The 20725-nt window shown below is 38.3% G+C and overlaps 1 protein-coding gene across 2 annotated transcripts in view; it reads right to left on the reverse strand.

The window, feature by feature from the left end:
* Window positions 1-20725, reverse strand: part of nfic (nuclear factor I/C) — a 34815-nt gene that overhangs the window by 12437 nt on the left and 1653 nt on the right. The window contains exons 1-10 of one of the 2 annotated variants that reach the window (XM_006803587.2): window positions 19274-19765; window positions 9814-9984; window positions 9251-9427; window positions 7743-7926; window positions 6609-6683; window positions 6100-6174; window positions 4883-5015; window positions 1902-2023; window positions 646-759; window positions 370-527 (exon numbers count right to left, since the gene is read on the reverse strand). In XM_006803587.2, the coding sequence (XP_006803650.1) occupies window positions 370-527; window positions 646-759; window positions 1902-2023; window positions 4883-5015; window positions 6100-6174; window positions 6609-6683; window positions 7743-7926; window positions 9251-9427; window positions 9814-9984; window positions 19274-19303 (1239 nt within the window). In that variant the 5' untranslated portion in view covers window positions 19304-19765. Of the gene's footprint in view, window positions 1-369; window positions 528-645; window positions 760-1901; window positions 2024-4882; window positions 5016-6099; window positions 6175-6608; window positions 6684-7742; window positions 7927-9250; window positions 9428-9813; window positions 9985-19273; window positions 19766-20725 lie in introns of those variants that run through there. The other variant, XM_006803585.2, reaches the window with a different exon arrangement.

Raw genomic sequence — 20725 nt, forward strand, 5'->3', positions numbered from 1 at the left:
ACGAAAGTAACTGCTTAAAGGAGCTTGCTTCTTCAACATCTTTAAGAGTTCTAAACAAACGTCTGTCCTCCTCCAGAAAATCTTATGTACGCAAACGCGCGTTAAAACTTCTTATCTGGCGCACGTCTTTTATTTTGACAGTGCATGCGCACCTGCGGACCACGTATGTGCAGCCCTGTCTATAGTTACAAAGTGCTGCAGGTCTGGAGGAACTGCTAATATGGTGATTGAATTGGTTGCACAAGAAATATCTGTCTTCAAAAACATTTGTACTTATTTTTGCAGCATACATGTAATACTAGGTGGTAGCTTGAGGTGCAGTGGAGAAAGGGAATAGTGTGTTGGCTTGTGTTGACTAGATGTACTCACTGAGCTAGGGGTTTGATTGGCAGGGTCACAGGCTAATGAAACCAGATCCTTTAGAGGGTCTTGGGCAAGATGAGGAGGATAACGGATCGCTCCATGGGGGAAGTAGGAGGAAGATGGGAAATGAAGAGATGAGGAGGGATGTGGACTCCGGGACAGACCTGAGAAAAAAAATGACATGTTGCTCTGTGCATCCTTTAAGTAAATAACAAATTTATATATATATATATGTGTGTGTGTGTGTGTGTGTGTGTGTGTGTGTGTGTGTGTGCTACTGACCACTGTGAACAGCTATAACAGGCCGGTGGTGCTGAGTAAAGGAACCCATTCTTGGTGAGTCTTCCTGGGGAGAAGGACTGTCCAGTTCTGCCTTCTTCACCGGAGGAGACAGCCCTAAATGAATCCCACAACACACAGACACGCACGCACACACACAAAAGCACACAAAAGTTTCTGTCATTTGTACTTATGTCAGTTTCTCTAGAAATTGGTCTTAAAATAATATAATATATAATCATGAAGCACACAATCCTGACTCAGCAGAAAACAGTTGTGTACTAGACCACAGGTATTTGCATGGCTTATAATGGAAAGGTTTTCCAACTGTTTCCCTTTGTGCTGATGTTGCATTTTAAAACGTTTTGTGGCACCTAACCAAAAAACTAAGACATTGTATGTAAGTGATACTCAGCTCCATCAAATTAGAATCAGAATTTCCAGGTTAGGCGCCGGTGATTAGAACTTTGTTAGAGTGGCATGAGGAACCTGTCATTCTTAAATGTCAGATGTGGTCTGCTGTTCTTCTTTGGTATTTGGAAAGTATAAGGCAAAGAGTGCAGGCATTGGTGCCCTTCCATGTGCAACAGTCACAGAATATGGACTGACTGAGTCACATAGCATAAATGTGGTGGGATGCAAAAGCTAAAGCAGATTAAAATGCACGCCCTTTATTGCAATGTATAGAAGGTATCTGCTGAGCCAGCAGCTGATACAGGCTGCCTGAGCAAATCCTATGCTTATGCATAACAACTGTCCAGAATCTCTGTTCATGACCCTGCCTCCTGATAAAAATACTGATAAAATATATGAATTCATTATTATTTAATTATACTACTGACTAGCTAGTATAGTTTTGGTGAATAACAGGATTTTCCTACATGCTAATCTTAAATATAATAATCCAAATAAGTGCATCACAAGCTTTAGGGCCAGATTTAATAAACAGGGCAAATTAGCATCTGAGCACAATACCCAAACAGGTTAGTTTTAGTGAATAGATTTAGTTGTTAGTTTTGATAAATTAGCAGTAAATTGCACAAATAAGTACTAACACAAATGTTAGTACATTAGATTGCATACTTGATTTAAATTTTCTCCTCACAGAAATAGATATACAACACAGGCCTCTTGCATATCCAACAATATTTTTTTAAATGCCAAAAAACAGTTTGTGATGGTGCAATGTATTAGTAAACCTGGTCCTAATCTGTTCAGCAGCATGACTGTAAATAGGAAAGTCGATATGGTAGTCTTACCTCCTTCCATGTCATCAGTCCAGTTCCTGGAGCTGCTGGCTGGTGAGGAAGGTGAATGGTAATACTCCCCACCTGGACTATCAGCCTCTTCCTCTATAGAGCCAGACTTATGGCGTTTACTCCTGAAGACACACAGAGAGATGCTCACACATTTAGGATCCTGGTTTCACTGGGCACCATGTGAGGAGATCAAGCATAGTCCAGTGTTAAAATGCATAAGGTAAGATTACTGTGAGGCCATAAGGGCCTGTGTGTGGGCTGAAGTCAACTTGCTATTTAGCAGCATTACTGTTTCCAACCCTGGCAACCCATTTTCATTTAACCATTTCTGCATGTCTTCCCCCCCCCCCCCCCCCCCCCCCTTCCTCTCTCTCTGCTTTCCTGTCAGTCTCTACTGTCACTATTAAATATTATTAATATTATTAAATAAAGCCAAAAAAGGGCAAGAACCAAAAAAACATTTCTGTAAACTATTGTGTACTGATATCATGTCAGATATATTCTGTAAAGAATAAGTGATGTTTCTTACTTTTCCAACCATATACTGATTTTAGTCTGCACAATAACACGCTGCACACTTAATGTTCCTCCTAAGTGCAATTGATTTTCCAATGAATACTTGTTGCAAACTTAAGATGCCTAGTGAATAAAAACATTCAACTGGATACAGTGGAGGAAATAATTCTTTCATCTCCTGCTGAATTTGCAAGTCTGCTCACTTAGAAAGAAATGAACGGTTTCTCGTTTTTATGACAGTTTTGTTCTGATGGAGAGAACGTCAAACAGGAAAACACATTAAATAAAAGTTCTGAACGGATTTTCACGTCATTGTGAAAAAAGTATTTGATTCTCAAGAACAACATGACTTAGTACTTAGTGGATGAGTAAACCAAGAAGAATGGTAAATTCTGTGATTCTTATATAGCACGTGTCTACTCTTCCAGAGCACTCCAAGCTCTTTATACAAAATGCTACATTCACCCAATCGTACAAGCACTTTCTTCTATGCTTTTAAGTGCTTACTAACTAACAGTCACACACATTCATGCTCCGATGGATGCAAGAGCAACTTTGCCCAAGGACATTTGGCATGCTGGGGTGAGTCAGGGATCGAAGCACCAACTGTCTTATCAGTAGATACCTCCTGAGCTACTTCTTACTGCTACATGCAGGAAGAAGTTTCTTGTATTTGGTCACCAGGTTTATACACATCTCAGGAGGGATTTTGGCCTACTCCTCTTCACAGACTCTCTCTAAATCCTTTAGGTTTCTTGGCTGTTGCTTAGAAACTGGAAGCTTTAGTTTTCTCCACCTTAATGTGCTTCATCTCATCAACGTCCTGGCTGAGAGAAGGAGGTTCTCATCCAAGATTTTATTGTGAAATCATCTTTAGCAGAAAAACAGCCCAAACTATGATGTTTCCAACTCTGTGTTTGATTGTGCGAATGATGTTCTTTGAGTCACATTCAACCTTTCTCTGCCTTCAAAACATGGCGGGCGGAGCTGATGTAAAGAGATCAAATCTGGTTTCATCTGACTGCAGCATTTTCTTCCAATCCTTCTTTGTAAGTGAGCAAACTTGCAAATTGTGCAGATATGTATGTGTGATATGGCCGGGGAAATAAAAAGTTTGCCACAGACGTGGGTTTACCAGGCCGACTGAATGAAAAGCTGACTAATTCTTCACTGTGACAAAGAAGAAATTCTGCCAGTCTTTCCTGTGGTAGTCGCTCATTTATTACTGCCTAACATTAACCCTTCAGCACAGACACAGGCTTGTCTGAGCTTAGTTTTATCTTATTTTTGGCACAAATGTACTATAGAAAGTTTATTTTTGTATTGGGGTCAATGACTAAAGGTGTTTCTGTACCTACAGTGAAAAAAGTAAGAAAATAGTAAGCGAGCAAAGAGCATAACACGGCCTTAAAGAAAGAGACTTTTGTTTGAATAAATTCTCAAAGCTACTTTATCCTATTAAATGTGATTTAAATGAGCAATTCAGAAAACTGTGCTCTCCAGTAAAACAAAGGCTGAAGTGTTAGAAAGGTTAAACAAGGACAGGAAAACTAAAGCAGCAGTGGGCTAAACAAGGTGATCATTGAGGTATTTTTCTCATCCTGGTATCCTGCCTTACCTCACAGCACTGTTTACATGAATCTTACTGCAAACGGACATCAGAGCCTATAGTAACTGCAGTCAGGGGATGAGTCTCTGTACCATTTCTTGGCTGCTCATCCTTCCCAATGAATCCGTTTTAAAATAGACAGGATTATTGGACAAATGGATTCCCTACTTCCATCTTTTTCCCAAAGAATTAAAAAGGTAAACCTCAAAAACCTACAGCTCTCACACATCACTTGTTATCACTTACACTTTTACAGTGTAAGTGTAAACCTCTACCTTGCAGAACTGCAATTGCTCTAAATATTTATCAGCCTCCTATTCAAAAGTTTTTAAAGTTGAAAATACTTATATTTCAGCAAGTCGGTCCAATCTTTTTGATAATATTTCTGAAAATTTTCAGTCGGCTTTCAGTGCCCTGCCTTACCTGCAGGCATACATAAAATACACAGCATCTGCGGATGCTTATCTGGCTCTCGATGCTAGAGAATTGTACAGTATATAGGCATCATCCTTTATATGTCAAAAAATCTGACTGAGCAGCTTTAGGCATAGACCCATCTTATGCAGTACAGGCCTCCTGGTTGTCCCTTTATTATCTTTCTATGTATTTGTTTTCATTCTCCTATATTTTAATGTGCACTTGCATTTTGCCTTTTATGTGCTTGAACATTCACCAGAAATTAAAGTTTCCATTTACAACCCCAATTTTTTGCATGTTTAGACATCTTTGTGAGGACAGGTGTGTGTGTGTGTGTGTGTGTGTGTGTGTGTGTGTGTGTGTGTGTGTGTGTGTGTGTGTGTGTGTGTGTGTGTGTGTGTGTGTAGGTGTGTGTGTGTGTGTGTGTGTGTAAAAATACCCGCTGGATGAGGTGCTGGCCAGTGATCGTCTGAGACTGACTGGCTGGTTGACAGACTGGTTGAGATCATAGGCCAGATGACCCTGGAGCTCCCCCACAGAGAATCCAGGCCCTACTCCTGTTACAACGGGAGCTACATGGGAAAAAGACAGATTGTGTTTATGAGTTACGCACTTAAAATAGAATATCAGGTACACAAAGTGTGTGGCAAAGCCCAATACTGTGCTAATTGACTAGTCTTTAATTTCCTATCTAGATTTCATTATATCTACTCACAAAGCAGCAAGGAAAGTTTGTTAATCATGTACATGTAATTCACTAGATTTGCACAGTCAAAGCTTAAGATTTTGCTATGGCCTACCCCACTTAGTTCAGATCACCAGTCATACCAGATCAGTTTACTTTTAAAGGTCACGAATAAAAACAAAACAAAACAAAAGGCTGTAAATGTTTTCTGTTTTAATATTTTACATGGTTAATAAAAGAGACAGTGTGGTTTGATTCCACATGTTTAGAAATTCAAGTCCATTTAGAGGAAATGACTTGAGTTGTTCTGTGGGACCACTTTTATCCTGAGATCAAACTATCCTGATAGGATTGATGTACTCCACCATGACATGTTCTCCACCCCCAGGAGACAAAGGCTCTATAAACAGCTAAATGAGGGTGAAAATTGGATATGGATATCCTGTTGTTACCATATCTTACCAAAAAATAAGGCCGACAAATTAGAAATGCTGTGCTTTTCTACTTTACTTGAGCACTCAAAGCACTTCATACAGCATATCTCACTCACCCTTCTACACATAAGTGCTTCCTATTGAACATTCACACTCTGAGGAATGCATCAGAAAGCAACCTGGGGTTCAGTACCTTGCCCAAGGACATTTGGTATACAGACTGGAGCAGTCAGGGATCAAACCAACCTTCTGATTAATAAACTGCACTGCTGCCTGAGCTACAGCCTCCACCAGTGCTCTCAATTGACATCATAAAAACGACTTGAAATTGCACTTGCATTTTGTTCTTATATTCTCAAACTAGTCCAAGAATAATATGCCCTTCAACATTTTTCAAATTCAAATATTTAAACCAAATCTGTCAAGACAGAGCTAAAGAAGGGTTGGTGTTACAATGACAATACTAGCCTCTGTAAGAACACTGTCAAAGGTAGCGTAGCTGTGTAAAGGAAAAACATAATGGTAAAGCAGGCTTACTTCTCGAGACCTGAACAAGCTCAGTAACACTAAAAACTCCTGATGTTACAAAACTCTCCTGGAACTCTGGACCATCTGCAAAAATAAAACAGCAGCAGTTACACACTAAGAAAATAGATAAACTAAGGTAGTATTTATATAATTACACTTTGGATCTTGATGTTTAATTAAACAGATATGCCTAAATAGCTTATTTGGTCTTTGCAGTCCAAAGCAAAAATATAACTGATAGATTGGGTAGTTTTCTTAATTTATACAGGTCCATGTTTCCGCTTGTAATAAATATTAATAACAGCATTTAAAACTTGTAAATACAAGGCACAGCTCAGATTACTGCCCAAAAATCTGAATCCTTGCAGATTTGTTGTTACTTTGTGTCTAAGAAGTCTCTAGCAAATTAGACTGTTTATGTACAAGATATTTATTTTATCTGATCATATTACCTGATAGAGACATATAGAGATATGTAAACAGATTAAAGAAAAATAAAGAAATATACTTTACATTACCCATGGTGGCAGTTCGACTGTCCTCCTGATCAGAACCCACACCAGTGCGACTGGGACTGCTGCTCTGCTCGGCCTCTGAAAGGAGAGTGCGAGAGTGAGACAGTGTTTGTGGATGAGGCAGAGAACAGAACAAGATTTCAGCAATTTTAACAAGCAAAGTAGGTCAGCCAATATATTCTTTCTTATAGGAAAATATAAGAACAAGCATATTTAAATATTGTTAGTTCCATCCTCAAAAAAGTTTAAAGATGCAGTAAAAACACAGAATGGATATATATGTTTTTTGTTGTTTGTTTGTTTGTTCTTCACTGACATGCTCATCCAAAACCAGCAGAGGGCATATTTTAACATATTAACTGCATATTTTGTGACTGAAAACCATTTTCATGGCAGATTTTCTTGATTTGTTCAATGTGTTAAATAAGATCACTCGTGTTCATTTTCTATTTAGCAACACAACAGTTTTATTCAAATACACCAGGCAAACAGGCATGTGATCACCATCCATCTTTTATAACCTGTTTATTAATGAAAGTCACCATTTTGCATTGTTATTCATACATTAAATCTTTAATTTATTCGAACTCAATTATTATAATTATTTTCTTAATATTAGAAAGTGCAGCATTTGTCATAAATTATAGTAAAACATAAAAAAGTCTCTTAAGACTTGCAAAACATATCTATTTAATGTTAAATGTTAATTTAAGGATTTTTTTCCCATTTGGGGACTAATGTTAAATTTCACACCAGTACAGGCTCTGACAATGATTAACGTGTGTTTGCATTTAACACAAATTATTCGACACCTGTGGCTAACAGGTGAACACTGTTCTGACACTAATACCAAACTCACACATAGAGAACACAGAACAGCATTTTAAAGTAAGAAAAGTTCAACTTTCCAGGATATCCTGAAATCATAAGAACAAATTTTGATATAATAGAAATGTAGAACAGAGAATCTTGAAAGAAAGAAGTTTTTTTTTTCTTTACAACAAGATGCAAGATGCACCGTCACCATGTAGGAATCTCATATTTTATCTAATATTACCAGAGGTCTACTATATTTAAATGTATACATGAAAGTCAGCATGAACAGCAATGTTGAAGTATGTAGTATGTAGTGCATACCTCTCTCTTGCACATAGTAAGCAAGGTAGAGGTCGAGCTCCTTGACAGAGACAGAGATGTGTCGAGGCTGGACACAGAGGACTGGATTGGAGCACTGGCCTCCTTTCACCAGCCGTTCACCATCTGTGCTTTCCAGTGGGATTCCTTTAAAAAGGATAACCATCACCAGGTCTAATCTCCACACCTTGGAAAAACAAAGGAAAAAAAACCCACTTATGTCTGACTAAAAACATGAGTTTCACTCTTGCTATGTTTAGTGTGAAACTGGTCCCCTGAATGGGCCAAGCATCCATCCTTTTCCTTGACCGCTTAAGACACAGAGTTACGGACTATCAGAGACTGACAGGCAGGGTACATACAGGCTCCCATTTTATCACAGGGCGAACAGATTCAGAATTGTAACCAATTTAGAATCACTAATTAACCTTGCAAGCATGTCTCTGGATTGTGTAAGGAAGCCATAATACCCAGAGAGAACCAATACAGGCACAGGCAATGAAGCAAACAGTTAGCTATAAATTTAGCATTTCCTAATTTTATTAAGCCAACTTCAGGGTTAACTAAAATTGTATTACAAGTTTCATAAAGGCTATGATTTTGATTCGCTATTCTGCTTGACTGTCTCTGATTTTAGCGTCATATATCAAATACTTTTTAAGATATAAAATGGTCCATCAACCCACTTTCAGGCCTTTTTGTGAGGCAATGTTTGAACAGGAAGATCACCAATACAATTAAAGATCAGAGCCTAAAAAATTCTCTAGCTTTTCCTACCATTAAAATAATGATGATCAACAACTGGCAATCTAACTTTTTAACACATTGACTTGCTCTGACTTCATCTGTTATTAGACTCAACTGGCTTCTTTAAAAATGGAAATGAACCCACCCACCACTTTAATATATGGTGTAAAAACTGTACATTTAACAGTATTCCCTGAAAACCCTCCTTTGTATGATCACAAAGATAAATGTGTACACACGGGCGATACAATTCATTACAATATAAAGGCAAGTTTATTTATATAGCACAATTCAACAGCAAGATGATTCAAAGTGCTTCACAGAGACACATAAAACAAACCTCCCTGTCTAAGTCTGGTTCTGCTGAAGGTCACTTTTGTTAGTTCATATATTTTTCTTGCTAGCCTCATGTTTGATGTAAAATCCTGAAAGACAAAAACCTGATACAACCTTGTATTGTCACAAAAACGTTTTTAATGAAAAAGTCATGGAAAATAGCATTCATAAGACAAGGAAAATCAGCTGTTAAACCCACTCACAGCAGCGATTGTGCAGTTCAGGCAGAAACAAGCCGGCTACAAGTACAAACAGTAGGTAATAATCTTACCTTCGACGGCAAAGTTGATGTCACTGCTAGTCTGAGTTAGACTAAGTTAGTTTAATTAATTAAAAACTGCTTGATATTTCACATCTTTGACAGCAATTTTAATCTGCATTTCTATCTCTTCAGCCAAAAGAAAATACAAACCAACTTTTTAATTTACCTTGTCAGCTTGTCGGAGACAGTCTATGCGTCTCATTTTGCCTTTCTGGTCAGGGTTTGACAAGACACAACATGCAGCTTTCTTCCCGGTGATTGATAGGACAAAGTCTTCCCTGCATTCAGGTCTAATATCCTTTCTTAGCTTAGCCAAAAGACGACTGGCCCACTTTTGTTTCACCTAGGAACAGAATAAGAAACAGAAACTCTAACTGAAAAAGTCAGCTTTGTTCTAGCATATTCTTAGTGTAATTGGGCAAGATGCAATATAATATGGGTATGATATAAAACATATAAAAACCATACTACTGTAATTCATTATTATCAGGGTGTCCTAAAAACTCCCCAAACTCCCCACTATGCTTGCTCATAGGGGGTCGTCTGATTGCTGTGATTTTTGTTTTCTGTTTTCTTTGTGTTATTGCAGGGTCTTTACCTTACAATATAAAGCACCTTGAGGCAACTGTTGTGTGATTTGGAATTAAAATTATTAGAATTTTTAAAAAAAAAACTTTTTAAAATAAAAAAAGTAGTGCTTATTTCAGTTATCCAATATACTTATACCACCTCTGCCTTCTCCCCAAGTAGTTCATCTTTGACAGCTCTCTCTTCTTCTTTAGTCATCCTCTTCTCATGTTTTTTGAAGTACTTCCTTTTCCTGGCCTGGAGGTTAAACCACGTGTAGGCAAAGGCACGAACCTGGGGCAGCAGAGCCTCAATGAACGGATGGAACTCATCCTGGATGATAGAGACACACAGTACAGACTCAGCAATCAGTAACTAAACTCAAACACAAAGAGTAGGAGGTGTAGCTTTGGATACTAACGATATACTGGTAACGAAACCTTTAACAATGAATCTGCTTCTTGAATAGTTTGCCTACATTGTTTAGATTTGACTTGTGCATCAGCAGCAAGACAGAACACTAACATTTTACACATCTGGATAAGACGCACATACTAACAGTCTCTATGATATATAAGCTAATTTTATATGAAAAAAGAAGGAATATAGTTTTCTGAGAAATTAAGTGTATCAGATGCAGACATATAAAACGTGCTATTAAAAAGTTTAGAGATCCTCTTTCACATTAACAGAATGTAGCATTTGGGTACATTGCAACAGTCAGTCTACAGCAATATCCCAGAGCACAAGCAGCACACTTCACAGTAGAAGACTCTGCACTCTCCAAGTCATGTCAGATCAAGACAAGGGATAGCTACAGATGATAACATTGTACTGATGCCAGTACCAGTACCAGATGACCAAGCCTACAGGTCTGATTCTTCTTTAATAGCCTTATTGCTTTCTGTTCAATGTATCAGAGAGCAGTAATTATGTTTTTTTAAAGGTGTAAAAAAATAGATGTTTTCAGGAACAATGTAGCTGTTCCAAATCTTGATACAGTGGAAAAACAGGGTCAGGGTTTTGAATGTAATAATTAACAAAAATAAAAATGAATAAAAATAATGGGACACCAAATTCCTATTCAGAAACAGCAAAGATGGCATTGGCCCCACCCATACCGTAAAGAGTCAAACTACAGCATCAAGAATTAAGAATTAAAAAAATGTTCCATAGTGTTTGGAGCAGTCTCAAGCCTGAGCTTTTGACTCAGAATGATCTCTTTTAAATACACTAACCAGTTTATTTGAAACGTTGGTCATGTGTTATTGTAACAGTGTATTTATGGCAATTTAGGAAAAAGCATAATAGCTCCACTTCAATTTAAATACTTAGAAAAAGAATGTTTTCCATATCTACACATTTCAAAGCTATTCACTCTAAACTAATACAGACTTGTAGGAGTAACCATGTAACTCTTGGAATGCACACAATGGTAAAAGTGGCCCGATGAATGTAAAAACAAAGAATTACCAGATTTTTTTTTTTTTTTACCTGATTTTTGTTTCTAAGAAAAATGAGAGCCACATATGAGGATATTCATTTCAAATTTCGATAGAACAGTAGCAGTATAATGTCCTCATAAGTGGATATCAGGCCCTTGTAGAGCTAAATTGAGTATTTTGGTCTAAATAACCCAAAATGTGATGTCCACATATGTGGAGGTTAAATAAAAATTATAAATTGAGTTTCAGATCATTGAGTGAAAAAAGCATTTTTTCCCTTACAACCCAGCCAGCATTCTGGCATCCAAAGATTGTCTGTGTGCCACATGCAGTCAATTAAATTTTACTTATATAGCGCCAAATAACAACAACACTTGCCTCAAAGTGCTTTATATTGTAAGGTAACGACCCTACAATAATACAAGAAAAAGAGAGAAAACCCCCAACAAGCTCTTTGTGGGAAAGAAAAACTCCCTTTAAACAGGAAGAAACCTTCAGCAGAAACAGGCTCAGGGATCTGGCAGTGAGCAGATGAAGACAGGACAAAAACATGCGATGAAAGAGAGCCAGATATTACTAATAACTAATAATTAAATGCAGAGAGGTGTATGAACACACAGTGAGTGAAAAAAAGGTGAATGAAGAAGAAAAACTCAATTATTCATGGAAGCCCTCAGCAGCCTACATCTATTGCAGCATAACTACGGGAGGACTCAAGAGTCACCTGAACTATATCATTTAGCAAAAAGGAAAGACTAATCTTAAAAGTAGAGATAGTGTCTGTCTCCCAAATACAAACTGGGAGCTGGTTACAAAGAAGAGGTGCCTGAAAACTGAAGGCTTTGTCTCCCATTCTACTTTTAAATACTCTAGGAACAAGTAAGCCTTCAGTCTATGAGAGAAGTGCTCTAATGGGGTGATACGGTACTATAAGGCTTTTAAGATAAGATAAGGCCTGATTATTCAAGACCTTGTATCAATAACAGACAGTCCTAGTTTCAACTCATTATGTGAATAAAGCACACGTGTCCACAGAATCAATTTCTTCCATTCCAAACAATCCACCACTATGAGCAAGACAAAGGCTGTCAAAGACATCAGGAAGAAAACTGTCGATGTGCACAAGGCTGGAATGAGCTAAAAGAGCAACTACAGGAAACGTGGTGAAAAGATGACAGCTGCTGGTGCAATTCTTTGAAAATTGAAAAAATATCAAATCACTCAATTTGGAGTTTCATGGAAGATCTGGCCTCATGGGTGAGGATGATCATCAGGCATGGAAGAAAGCACTGCAGTCAGAAAAAAACAAAATCGAACTTTCTGACCTTAACTTGACCCGCCACTTTTAGAGGAAGAGAAATGCTAAGCATGACCCAAGGAACACTAACCATTTTTGTGCTAAGAGTACGAGAAGACCAGCGGGAGAGACCTTTGAACAGGACCATGTACTATAAATTTTTGGACGAGAACCTTCTTCCCTCAGCCAGAACAGTTAAGATGGGTCATGGACCAGTCTTGACAATGACCAAAAACACACAAAAGGCTAAAGATGAAGCACACTAAAGTCATACCTCGGCCAGGCATAGCCTGTCTCTACACCTCAGTCCTATAGAAAATCTGTGGAGGAAGCTGAAGTTTCAAATTTCCAAGCAGCAGCCAAGAAACCTGAAAGATTTAGAGAGATTCTATAAAGTGGAGTCAGTTAAAATCCCTCCTAGGATGTCTGTAAACCTGGTGACCAATTGCAAGAAACTTCGTACTGGTGTCTTTGCCAGCAACTTCTCAACCAAGTACTCAGTGAGTATTAGGCCTTTATAACTATACAGCATCAACAATATGGTCAGGTCTTGGGGGTCCAGGGCTGCCAGCAAGGTCACTGCGTCCACCCAGCTGAATTCTGCTGATACATTAATTCCTACAATTTGATCATAAAAGACCACCACTGCTAATAAGTTACTGCAGTGCAAGCTCAGTTTAATTGTCTAATTCACAGTAGTTTAGTCCTTCTGCACCAATCGTAGTAACCAGCATGACTGAGGAGAACACTAAGCAGTTGACCCTAATGTGCACAGTTTGCACAGTACCAGCATGTCTCTTTGAAACTAAAAAGGGGTCATTTAATCTGGTGCAGCTAATTTCAAAGCATGACACTAATCAAAAATTAAAAAAAAAAAAAAAAGGGGGAATATGTTGAGGATTTTGTGCGCTCACAAAGAGCTGTCCCTAATGTGTTGTGATTTCATTGATTTACTTCAGTACTTAGAGAAAATGTCTTTGTTGTCTGCCTCCTGCTTTGCCTATAAGGTAGATATTTTTGCACTTTTATAACTGTGTCTACATTTCACCATGACTGTAGTTTGTATAAATCATTTTATCCTTTTTTTTTGCCTTTTTTTGTATAGCAAAGTGACTTGATACCAAGGTATCATGTCTGTGAAAGTTCTCAGTGATACCTTGATACCAAGGCTTTCCTACATTCCTACCACAGTTGGTTCACATGGTCTTCTAGCGAGCCAAATGGTTTGCTGTAGTTAATCCAGATTGCTCAAAGACAACACAAAGTTGCAAAGTTATTGCTATTATTAAATTCAAATTTATACTTAGGTCCATGAGATTTGAGACACATTCAAGCTCACATTAATTTGACAAAAGTTACATTATTCCATGTCCATGTAAGTTCTCAATCATCCAGGTCATGGTAATCTAAGGAGTTTGGAAAGAATGGCGACTGGACTTTAAGTTTCTTGAAGACGTTTCACCTCCCATCTAAGAAGCTTCTTCAGTTCTAAAACCAAATGGTGCTGAGTCACAGGTATTTAAAACCTAGTGGGAATTTCCCTTAAGAGGGTCATCATCCAACTATTGATCATGTCCCTCATCACATGAGTCAAGGTGTCAAAAAGGGTGTGGATCATTATAAGCAGAGGTTTCAGGTGAAACCATTGTGAGAACTTATGAGATGTGAGTGGCGCCTGAGAAGGGATCTCAAAACTGGATTGTAGGTGGCAGACAGTTTGTGTCCTTAGCCACCCCCTCTGTTCAAGGATGGTCGTTCACAGTGGACAGAGGTGGCTTCTTTCACTCCTCTTTCAAACCGACTGTCTCCTCTATCCAAAATGTGAACATTGGCATCCTCGAATAAGTGACCTTTAACCTTTAGATGCAGGTGTAAAGCTCAGTCTTGTCCTGCCAAGGTGGCTCTTCTATGTTTTGCCATGCGTGTATGGAGTGTTTGGTTTCTCCTCACTGTACTGCAGTTTTGTCCTCGGGATGAACCAGTTTTTGTATGAAGTAGCTTAGGAGGTCATGCTTGTAGAACATTCTCCGGAGTTTCTCTGATAAACCTGCTACATAAGGGATGACCATGTTGTTCTGTTTGTCCTTCTAATTCTCCCTAGTTGGTGTGTGACCTTCTTTCCAGTTCATCTTTGCTGATTTGATGAATGCCCATTTAGGATAACCAAATGTTTTAAGAGCTTTCTTTACATGTATGTTCTTTTCTTTCCCTTCTGCACACAGCACAGTCCAGAAATGGCAAACTATTACCTTTGTCTCTTCCCTGGTGAACTTTATGTTTTTATCCACTGAGTTGATGCGAGCAGTGAAGGATTCAACTTCTCGGGCAGTGGCTTGGTGCTGTCCTTTTGAAAGAACCAAGAGCTTTACTTTCTGCTTCCTCCATGTGAAGGTTGACTACAATGGATGACACTGGGAAGCCAATGACACATCCATGTTTTTGTCTGTATAAACCCTTGTTGTATTTAAAATATGCTGTGGTAAGGCCGAGATCTAACAGTTTGCACATTTGTTTGGGGGTAAAGCCGGTTCTGTTTTCTAAGGAGCTGTCTTGCTGTAGTCATTTCCTGACAGTTTCCACTACCTCAGTTGTAGGTATGCAAGTAAAGCGTGAGACCACATCAAAGGACACTATGGTTTCATCCAGATCCAGTGTAAGTTTCTGGACCTTGATGGTGAAGTCAGAGTTTCTGATGTGATGGATATTAAATTTGAAAGGCAGTTTTAAAATTATTATTGAATTGACTAGCAAAACAAAAGTTATGTAAACCTACATGGCCCCATGTAAAAAAATAATAATTACCCGCTAAACCTAATAACTGGCTATGTCACCCTTGATAACAAAAACTGCAAATAAGCATTGCAATTACTTGCAATGACTCTTCCACATCACTATGGAAGAATTTGACCCACTCTTCTTCTGCAAAGATGAGTGGGTCAAGTGTTTTAATTCAGGCACATTAGAAGGTTTTCCAGTACGAAAGGCCCGCTTAGGCTAATACCATCTCAATCTGATTTAAGCCTGGACTTTGACTAGGCCACTTTATTTTCACTCCATTTCATTTTGCTTTTTGAGCAACTTAGAAGTGAACTTGCTGGTGTGTGTGTTTTGGATCATTGTTCTGCTGCATAATTGTGCTTGACGATCAGGGCCTGAACTAATGGCTGTTCCTTCAAGATTTCCTGGTAGAGAGCAGAATTTATGGTTTCATCAAGTACAGCAAGTCGTTTAGGTCGTGAAGAAGCAAAGCAACCCCAGACCGACACACTACCACCACCATTTTTGACTGTGGGTATGATGTTCTTATGTAAATGTACTGTGTTAGTTGGATGCAGTTAGTTGACTGAACAAAAATGGGGTTAGTTTCCTTGGATGTTTTACCTTCAGGGCTGGATACTCTGAGCTTAATTAACAATTTCCTTTTTATGTGTAGCATGATTGATGACATCACTACTATGATGTCTACAATCTAGAATGACGAATTTGCAGTTTTCTAAATGATTTTGTTGTACAAAACTGAACAGCTTATGATGAAGCTGGTGTTAAGCAATTGTGTTTAAAGTTCCTCTGTGTTCATGCTATGAAATACAGCATCATTCTCTGAGAAGGTGCAGCATGTGTCAGGATACAGTTAGCATGGGTTTGAGTACTTTTTTGAATGTTCCTAATTCAAAACAGCAGCCACAGCTTTATCAGTAGATGTCAGACAGACATCAAATTTAATCCACTTTCCATCTCTCTCTATAATTAACAAAACATCAAAAAACTGTCTCAGAGAGCTGTTTACAAGTTTACTGTGAAATGATTTCCTGACTCAATATACAGTGTGTGTGTGTGTGTGTGTGTGTGTGTGTGTGTGTGTGTGTGTGTGTGTGTGTGTGTGTGTGTGTGTGTGTGTGTGTGTGTGTGTGTGTGAATTCATATTATGAGTTTAAAAAAATTATAAAAACTTAATCCATCACTTAACCCAGCTGCCTTGGCAAACTCTAAACCAATCTCCTACCTTCCTGTCATCTCAGAAATTCTTGAAACTATCTATAAAACTGAAAAACATGCTTACCTAGGCTGGATTATTGGAATTCGTTATTATAAGGCTGTCATAACAACACTTGAAAAGCCCTCAGTTGATCCAAAATGCTGCAGGAAAAGTTGTGTATTTCTTCATATTTCTCCAATAGTTGCATCGTTCCATAGTTTTACTGTTAAATCTGAAATTGCATTTGAAATCATTCTCCTCATATACAAGGTCTTGAATAATTAGATTGTATCTCATCTTAAAGACGTCATAGTACCATATCACCCCATGAGAGCATTTCACTCTCGGACTGCAGGCTTACTTGTGGTTCCTAGAGTATTTAAAAGTAGAATGGGAGGCAGAGCCTTCAGCTTTGAGGACCCTCAGATAACCTCTCTACTTGTAAGATTAGGCTTAAAACTTTCCTTTTTGTTAAAGCATATAGTTAGGGTTACTCCGCTGCTGGGTGTGTTGCCATGATGCACTGAGTGTTTCTTCTTCTTTTGACATGCACTATTCGTTTTTAAGCCACTTTGTATTTAATCATTAATTATTATTAATCTCTGGATCTCTTCCACACTGTATCTTTTGTCCTGTCTTCTTCCCCTTCCCTTCCAACCGGTCATGGCAGTTGGCTGCTCTTCCCTGAGCAGGGTTCTGGCAGAAGTTTCTTACTCTTAAAAGGGAGATTTTTCTTCCCACTTTCACTAAGTGCTTGTTCATAGGGGGTTGTGTTACTGTTGGTGTTTTCTCTGTATTTTTGTAGGATCTTTACCTGGCAATACTAAGTACCTTTGGTACATAGCACTGTTTTTAGTGCTATGTAAATAAAATAAAACTGAATCTCTGTCTGATTTCCACACATAGCAGGCAGCATTAGACAGTGCAGCTTTATGGAAATATAGCATTTTTGAAGAGTTAAAAAAAACCTCCTGCGTTTGTAGAGTGCATTGACTGGTCAGTAAAACTAGAAAGATGCTATGTAAAAAAGTATCACAATCCTTCCTGATTCCTTTTGTTTTTGCATATTTGTCACAGTCACATGTTTCACATTATCAAACAAATTTGAATATTAGACAAAGATAACCTGAGTAAATAAAAATTTCATTTATTAAACAAAAAAGTTATCCAAACCTATGCTATACAAAAAAGTAATTGCCCCCTAAACCTAGTAAGTGGTTGTGGCAGCATTCAGAAGTGAACTAGCCTGAGTTTAAAGGCTTGAACTACTGGCCAGACATTCTCCTTCATGGATTTCTGGTAGAGAGGCCATCATACTACCATCACCATACCAACAGGCTTCTGCTGATATGAGGTTCTTTTTATGAAAGGCTGTTAGTTTTATGCCAAATGGTTTTCCAAAGGTCTTGGGGATCATCAAGGTTTTTGGCAAATGTGAGACGAGTCTTTGTGCTCTTTTTGGTCAGCAGTGGATTTCCCCTTGAAACTCTTCCATGTCATTTTTCACTTAAGTCTCTTTCTTACTTATGTTTCTTATCACGAAACCTGACCTTAACTGAGGTTATCTGTGATTAATCTTTTAATTAATTTATTTTTTAATTTGGAAAGCTAAGTTCAATTTCACTAACCACACTCAGGGCTGATTCTTCCAGACCTGCTGAATCAATAAGTCACTTAAATAGAACCTTTCTGAAAAAGTGTAGTAGGCTAAAAGAGCTCAAACACCAACACATCATGCCACAATCTAAACAAACAGATGGGAAATGAAGTCATTGACATCTAATAGTCTAGAAAGAGTTGCAAAGCCATTTCTAAAGATTAAACATGAAAAAAAACACAAAAAACATCCTGCTGATCTCCAAGACCTTTGGGTAAATATTCTGTGGACTGATGGGACAAATGCTGAACTTCAGGGAAAGTTTGATTCCTATTACATCTGCCATAAAACTAACACGGCATTTCATAAAAACAACATCATATTGTGGTCAGACATGGTGTAGGTTTGTGCGCTGAAGCTCAACTGTGTTTGGGTTTTGCAGCAGGAGAATAATCCAAAACACATCAACAAGCCCACCTGTGAATAGCTCAAAAAAGATGAAAAAAATGAAGGTTTTGAAGTTGTCTAGCTAAAGTCCAGAATCAAACCTGATTGCGATGCTTTGGGAGTTCAAACAGGAAGTTCATACTGAAGACCCTTCGCACTTATTGCTTCAAAAGGTGCCACAACCAGTTATTAGATTTAGGACACAATTTGTCTTTCACACAAACCCAGAAAGGTTAGGATAACTTTGTTTGCTTAATAAATGAAATCCTTGATTAAAAAATGCATTGTGTATTTACTCACGTTATCTTTGATAATTTGGAAGATGCAAATGTGAAAAATATGGAAAACACTAAGAATCAGGAAGCAGCAATTAAAATACAATTTTTAAACTTTGTTGTTAAAAAATGTTTTTTTCCAGAAATGACACCACTGATATGTAAACTACTCTCGTCCACAGATACTGGGAAAACACTTGAGCACAGATACACACTTGCAGATGCACACACAAGTATATGTAGGCAGGCAAATCTCAAAAAGTTACTGTAGAGAAACTAAAGTCTGTTAACCAGTAACTTCAATGCATTCCAGCTACAAACCCCATGTTAATTCCAGCCCCTGATCAGCAGATTTGCTGCAGTCTGCAGGGTTTGTTTCAGCCTTCACATATGTGCCTGCTTTTGATCAAACACGAACTTATATTGCGACACTGTTTGATTGAAGATGTCAGTCACCAAACAGTGTTAGGTCACATATAACCAGGACTGTCAAATCAACAAAGGCTGTCTAGACTAAAGCTTCCTTTCAAAGTGGCAAAGCTTTCGTTTAACAGCTGAAGTGTAACAACTGTGGTGTAGTTTTACCTGAGACAGCGAGAGGGACGAAAACATCATTTTGACGAGATGGAGCTGAATCACAGCAGGCTGTGCGTTAACATAAACATTTAAATCCTGATAGCGTACTTATTTGTTTTTGGATATATCTGTATGTTCTTCCATGTCGGGATTCAGTTAAGCAGCGATCCCTCTGGGCGGGAGAAAACGCTGCATTTCCTGGGCTGTTAAAATGGGCTTTTCCAAAGAATCCACATATGAGAGCGAACGACTGCTGTGTCAACTCCAGAAACGATCACACGCCAGAAAAGTTTCGGCCCCGGAAAAATGTCCCGCGGGGGGAAAAAAGAAAGTTGTTCGGAAAATATGGCCAGAGGTTTAACGGAACATGGGAGTTGTGTCATTTAGAGAGGGAAGGAGATGAGGGGGCGAAGAATAAAAGACAGAGAGCTGAAATGACGTTATGAATTCAGCCCATCCCAAACTATGAGCTTAAAGCTGCAGCTGCGCTCTCACTGCCCAGCTGCCCTATAACGCGCACAGCACTTTATCTCAATAACAGCTGCACCTCCGTCCTGCAGTCTTAAAAATCATGGATTCAAACTAGGTGTTCAAAGTCCTGACCGACTGCTTTCTAGTGAAATGAGAAGCATTAAAAACTTGACCAAGGTTTATATTATAATTGATATCTCATACACAAATCGGCACAATGGTTCCGCGATATACAGGCAAATGGTAAATTAGAGACACCAACACCGATAAGTGTCCTATTAATGTGTTAGAAATCCAACCATGTGCACCCAGAACCTTCTACAACGTACCCCATCACCTTAATAGGTGTTCAGCAATATCATCAACAGGCACAGCATGTGTTTCACAGTATTTTCCTGCTTCTCAAACCATGTGAGTCATCCTGTCCTGTGGACACTTGGAAATATTTCATCACAGTAAAAGTGATTGCTCAGAATAAGTTTGTTTGGCTTCACTCGACCCTCTAAGGTGACTGTTGACCAAACTTTCCAAACTGTGGCAGCAAGACTGGGTACTCTCAGGGTAGATAAACCTATTTCTGTTCCATTCTGCTTTAAATGTTGCACTGGTCTGCATCTAGTACCTTTTAACCTTAGTGGTTAAACAAAGCACATTACAATGTTATTGTCCATTTTTTCACACTGAGACACAATAATGGTGGCAGAGCTGGCATGCAAGAGAATGGCATGTGATAGCATTGTTGTGCCTACAATTAAACTGTATCCCATATTTCCTGCAATTACTAAGTACTTTATATTGAATTATATTGATAGTCATAATTATAAGTCAGGATATTTACAAATGTTTTTATATACACATTCAACCAACAATAAGTTCCACTTATAGCTTATAATCATACATTTGTACTTTCATGATATATTTGTATAACAGGCATGTGCTTCCTTTTCTACTCAGAATCCTTACTTTTGATATTTAAATATAGTTAGCTCA

Source organism: Neolamprologus brichardi, chromosome 17, assembly GCF_056152115.1.
Source record: "Neolamprologus brichardi isolate AB-2024 chromosome 17, ASM5615211v1, whole genome shotgun sequence".
NCBI lineage: Eukaryota > Metazoa > Chordata > Actinopteri > Cichliformes > Cichlidae > Neolamprologus > Neolamprologus brichardi.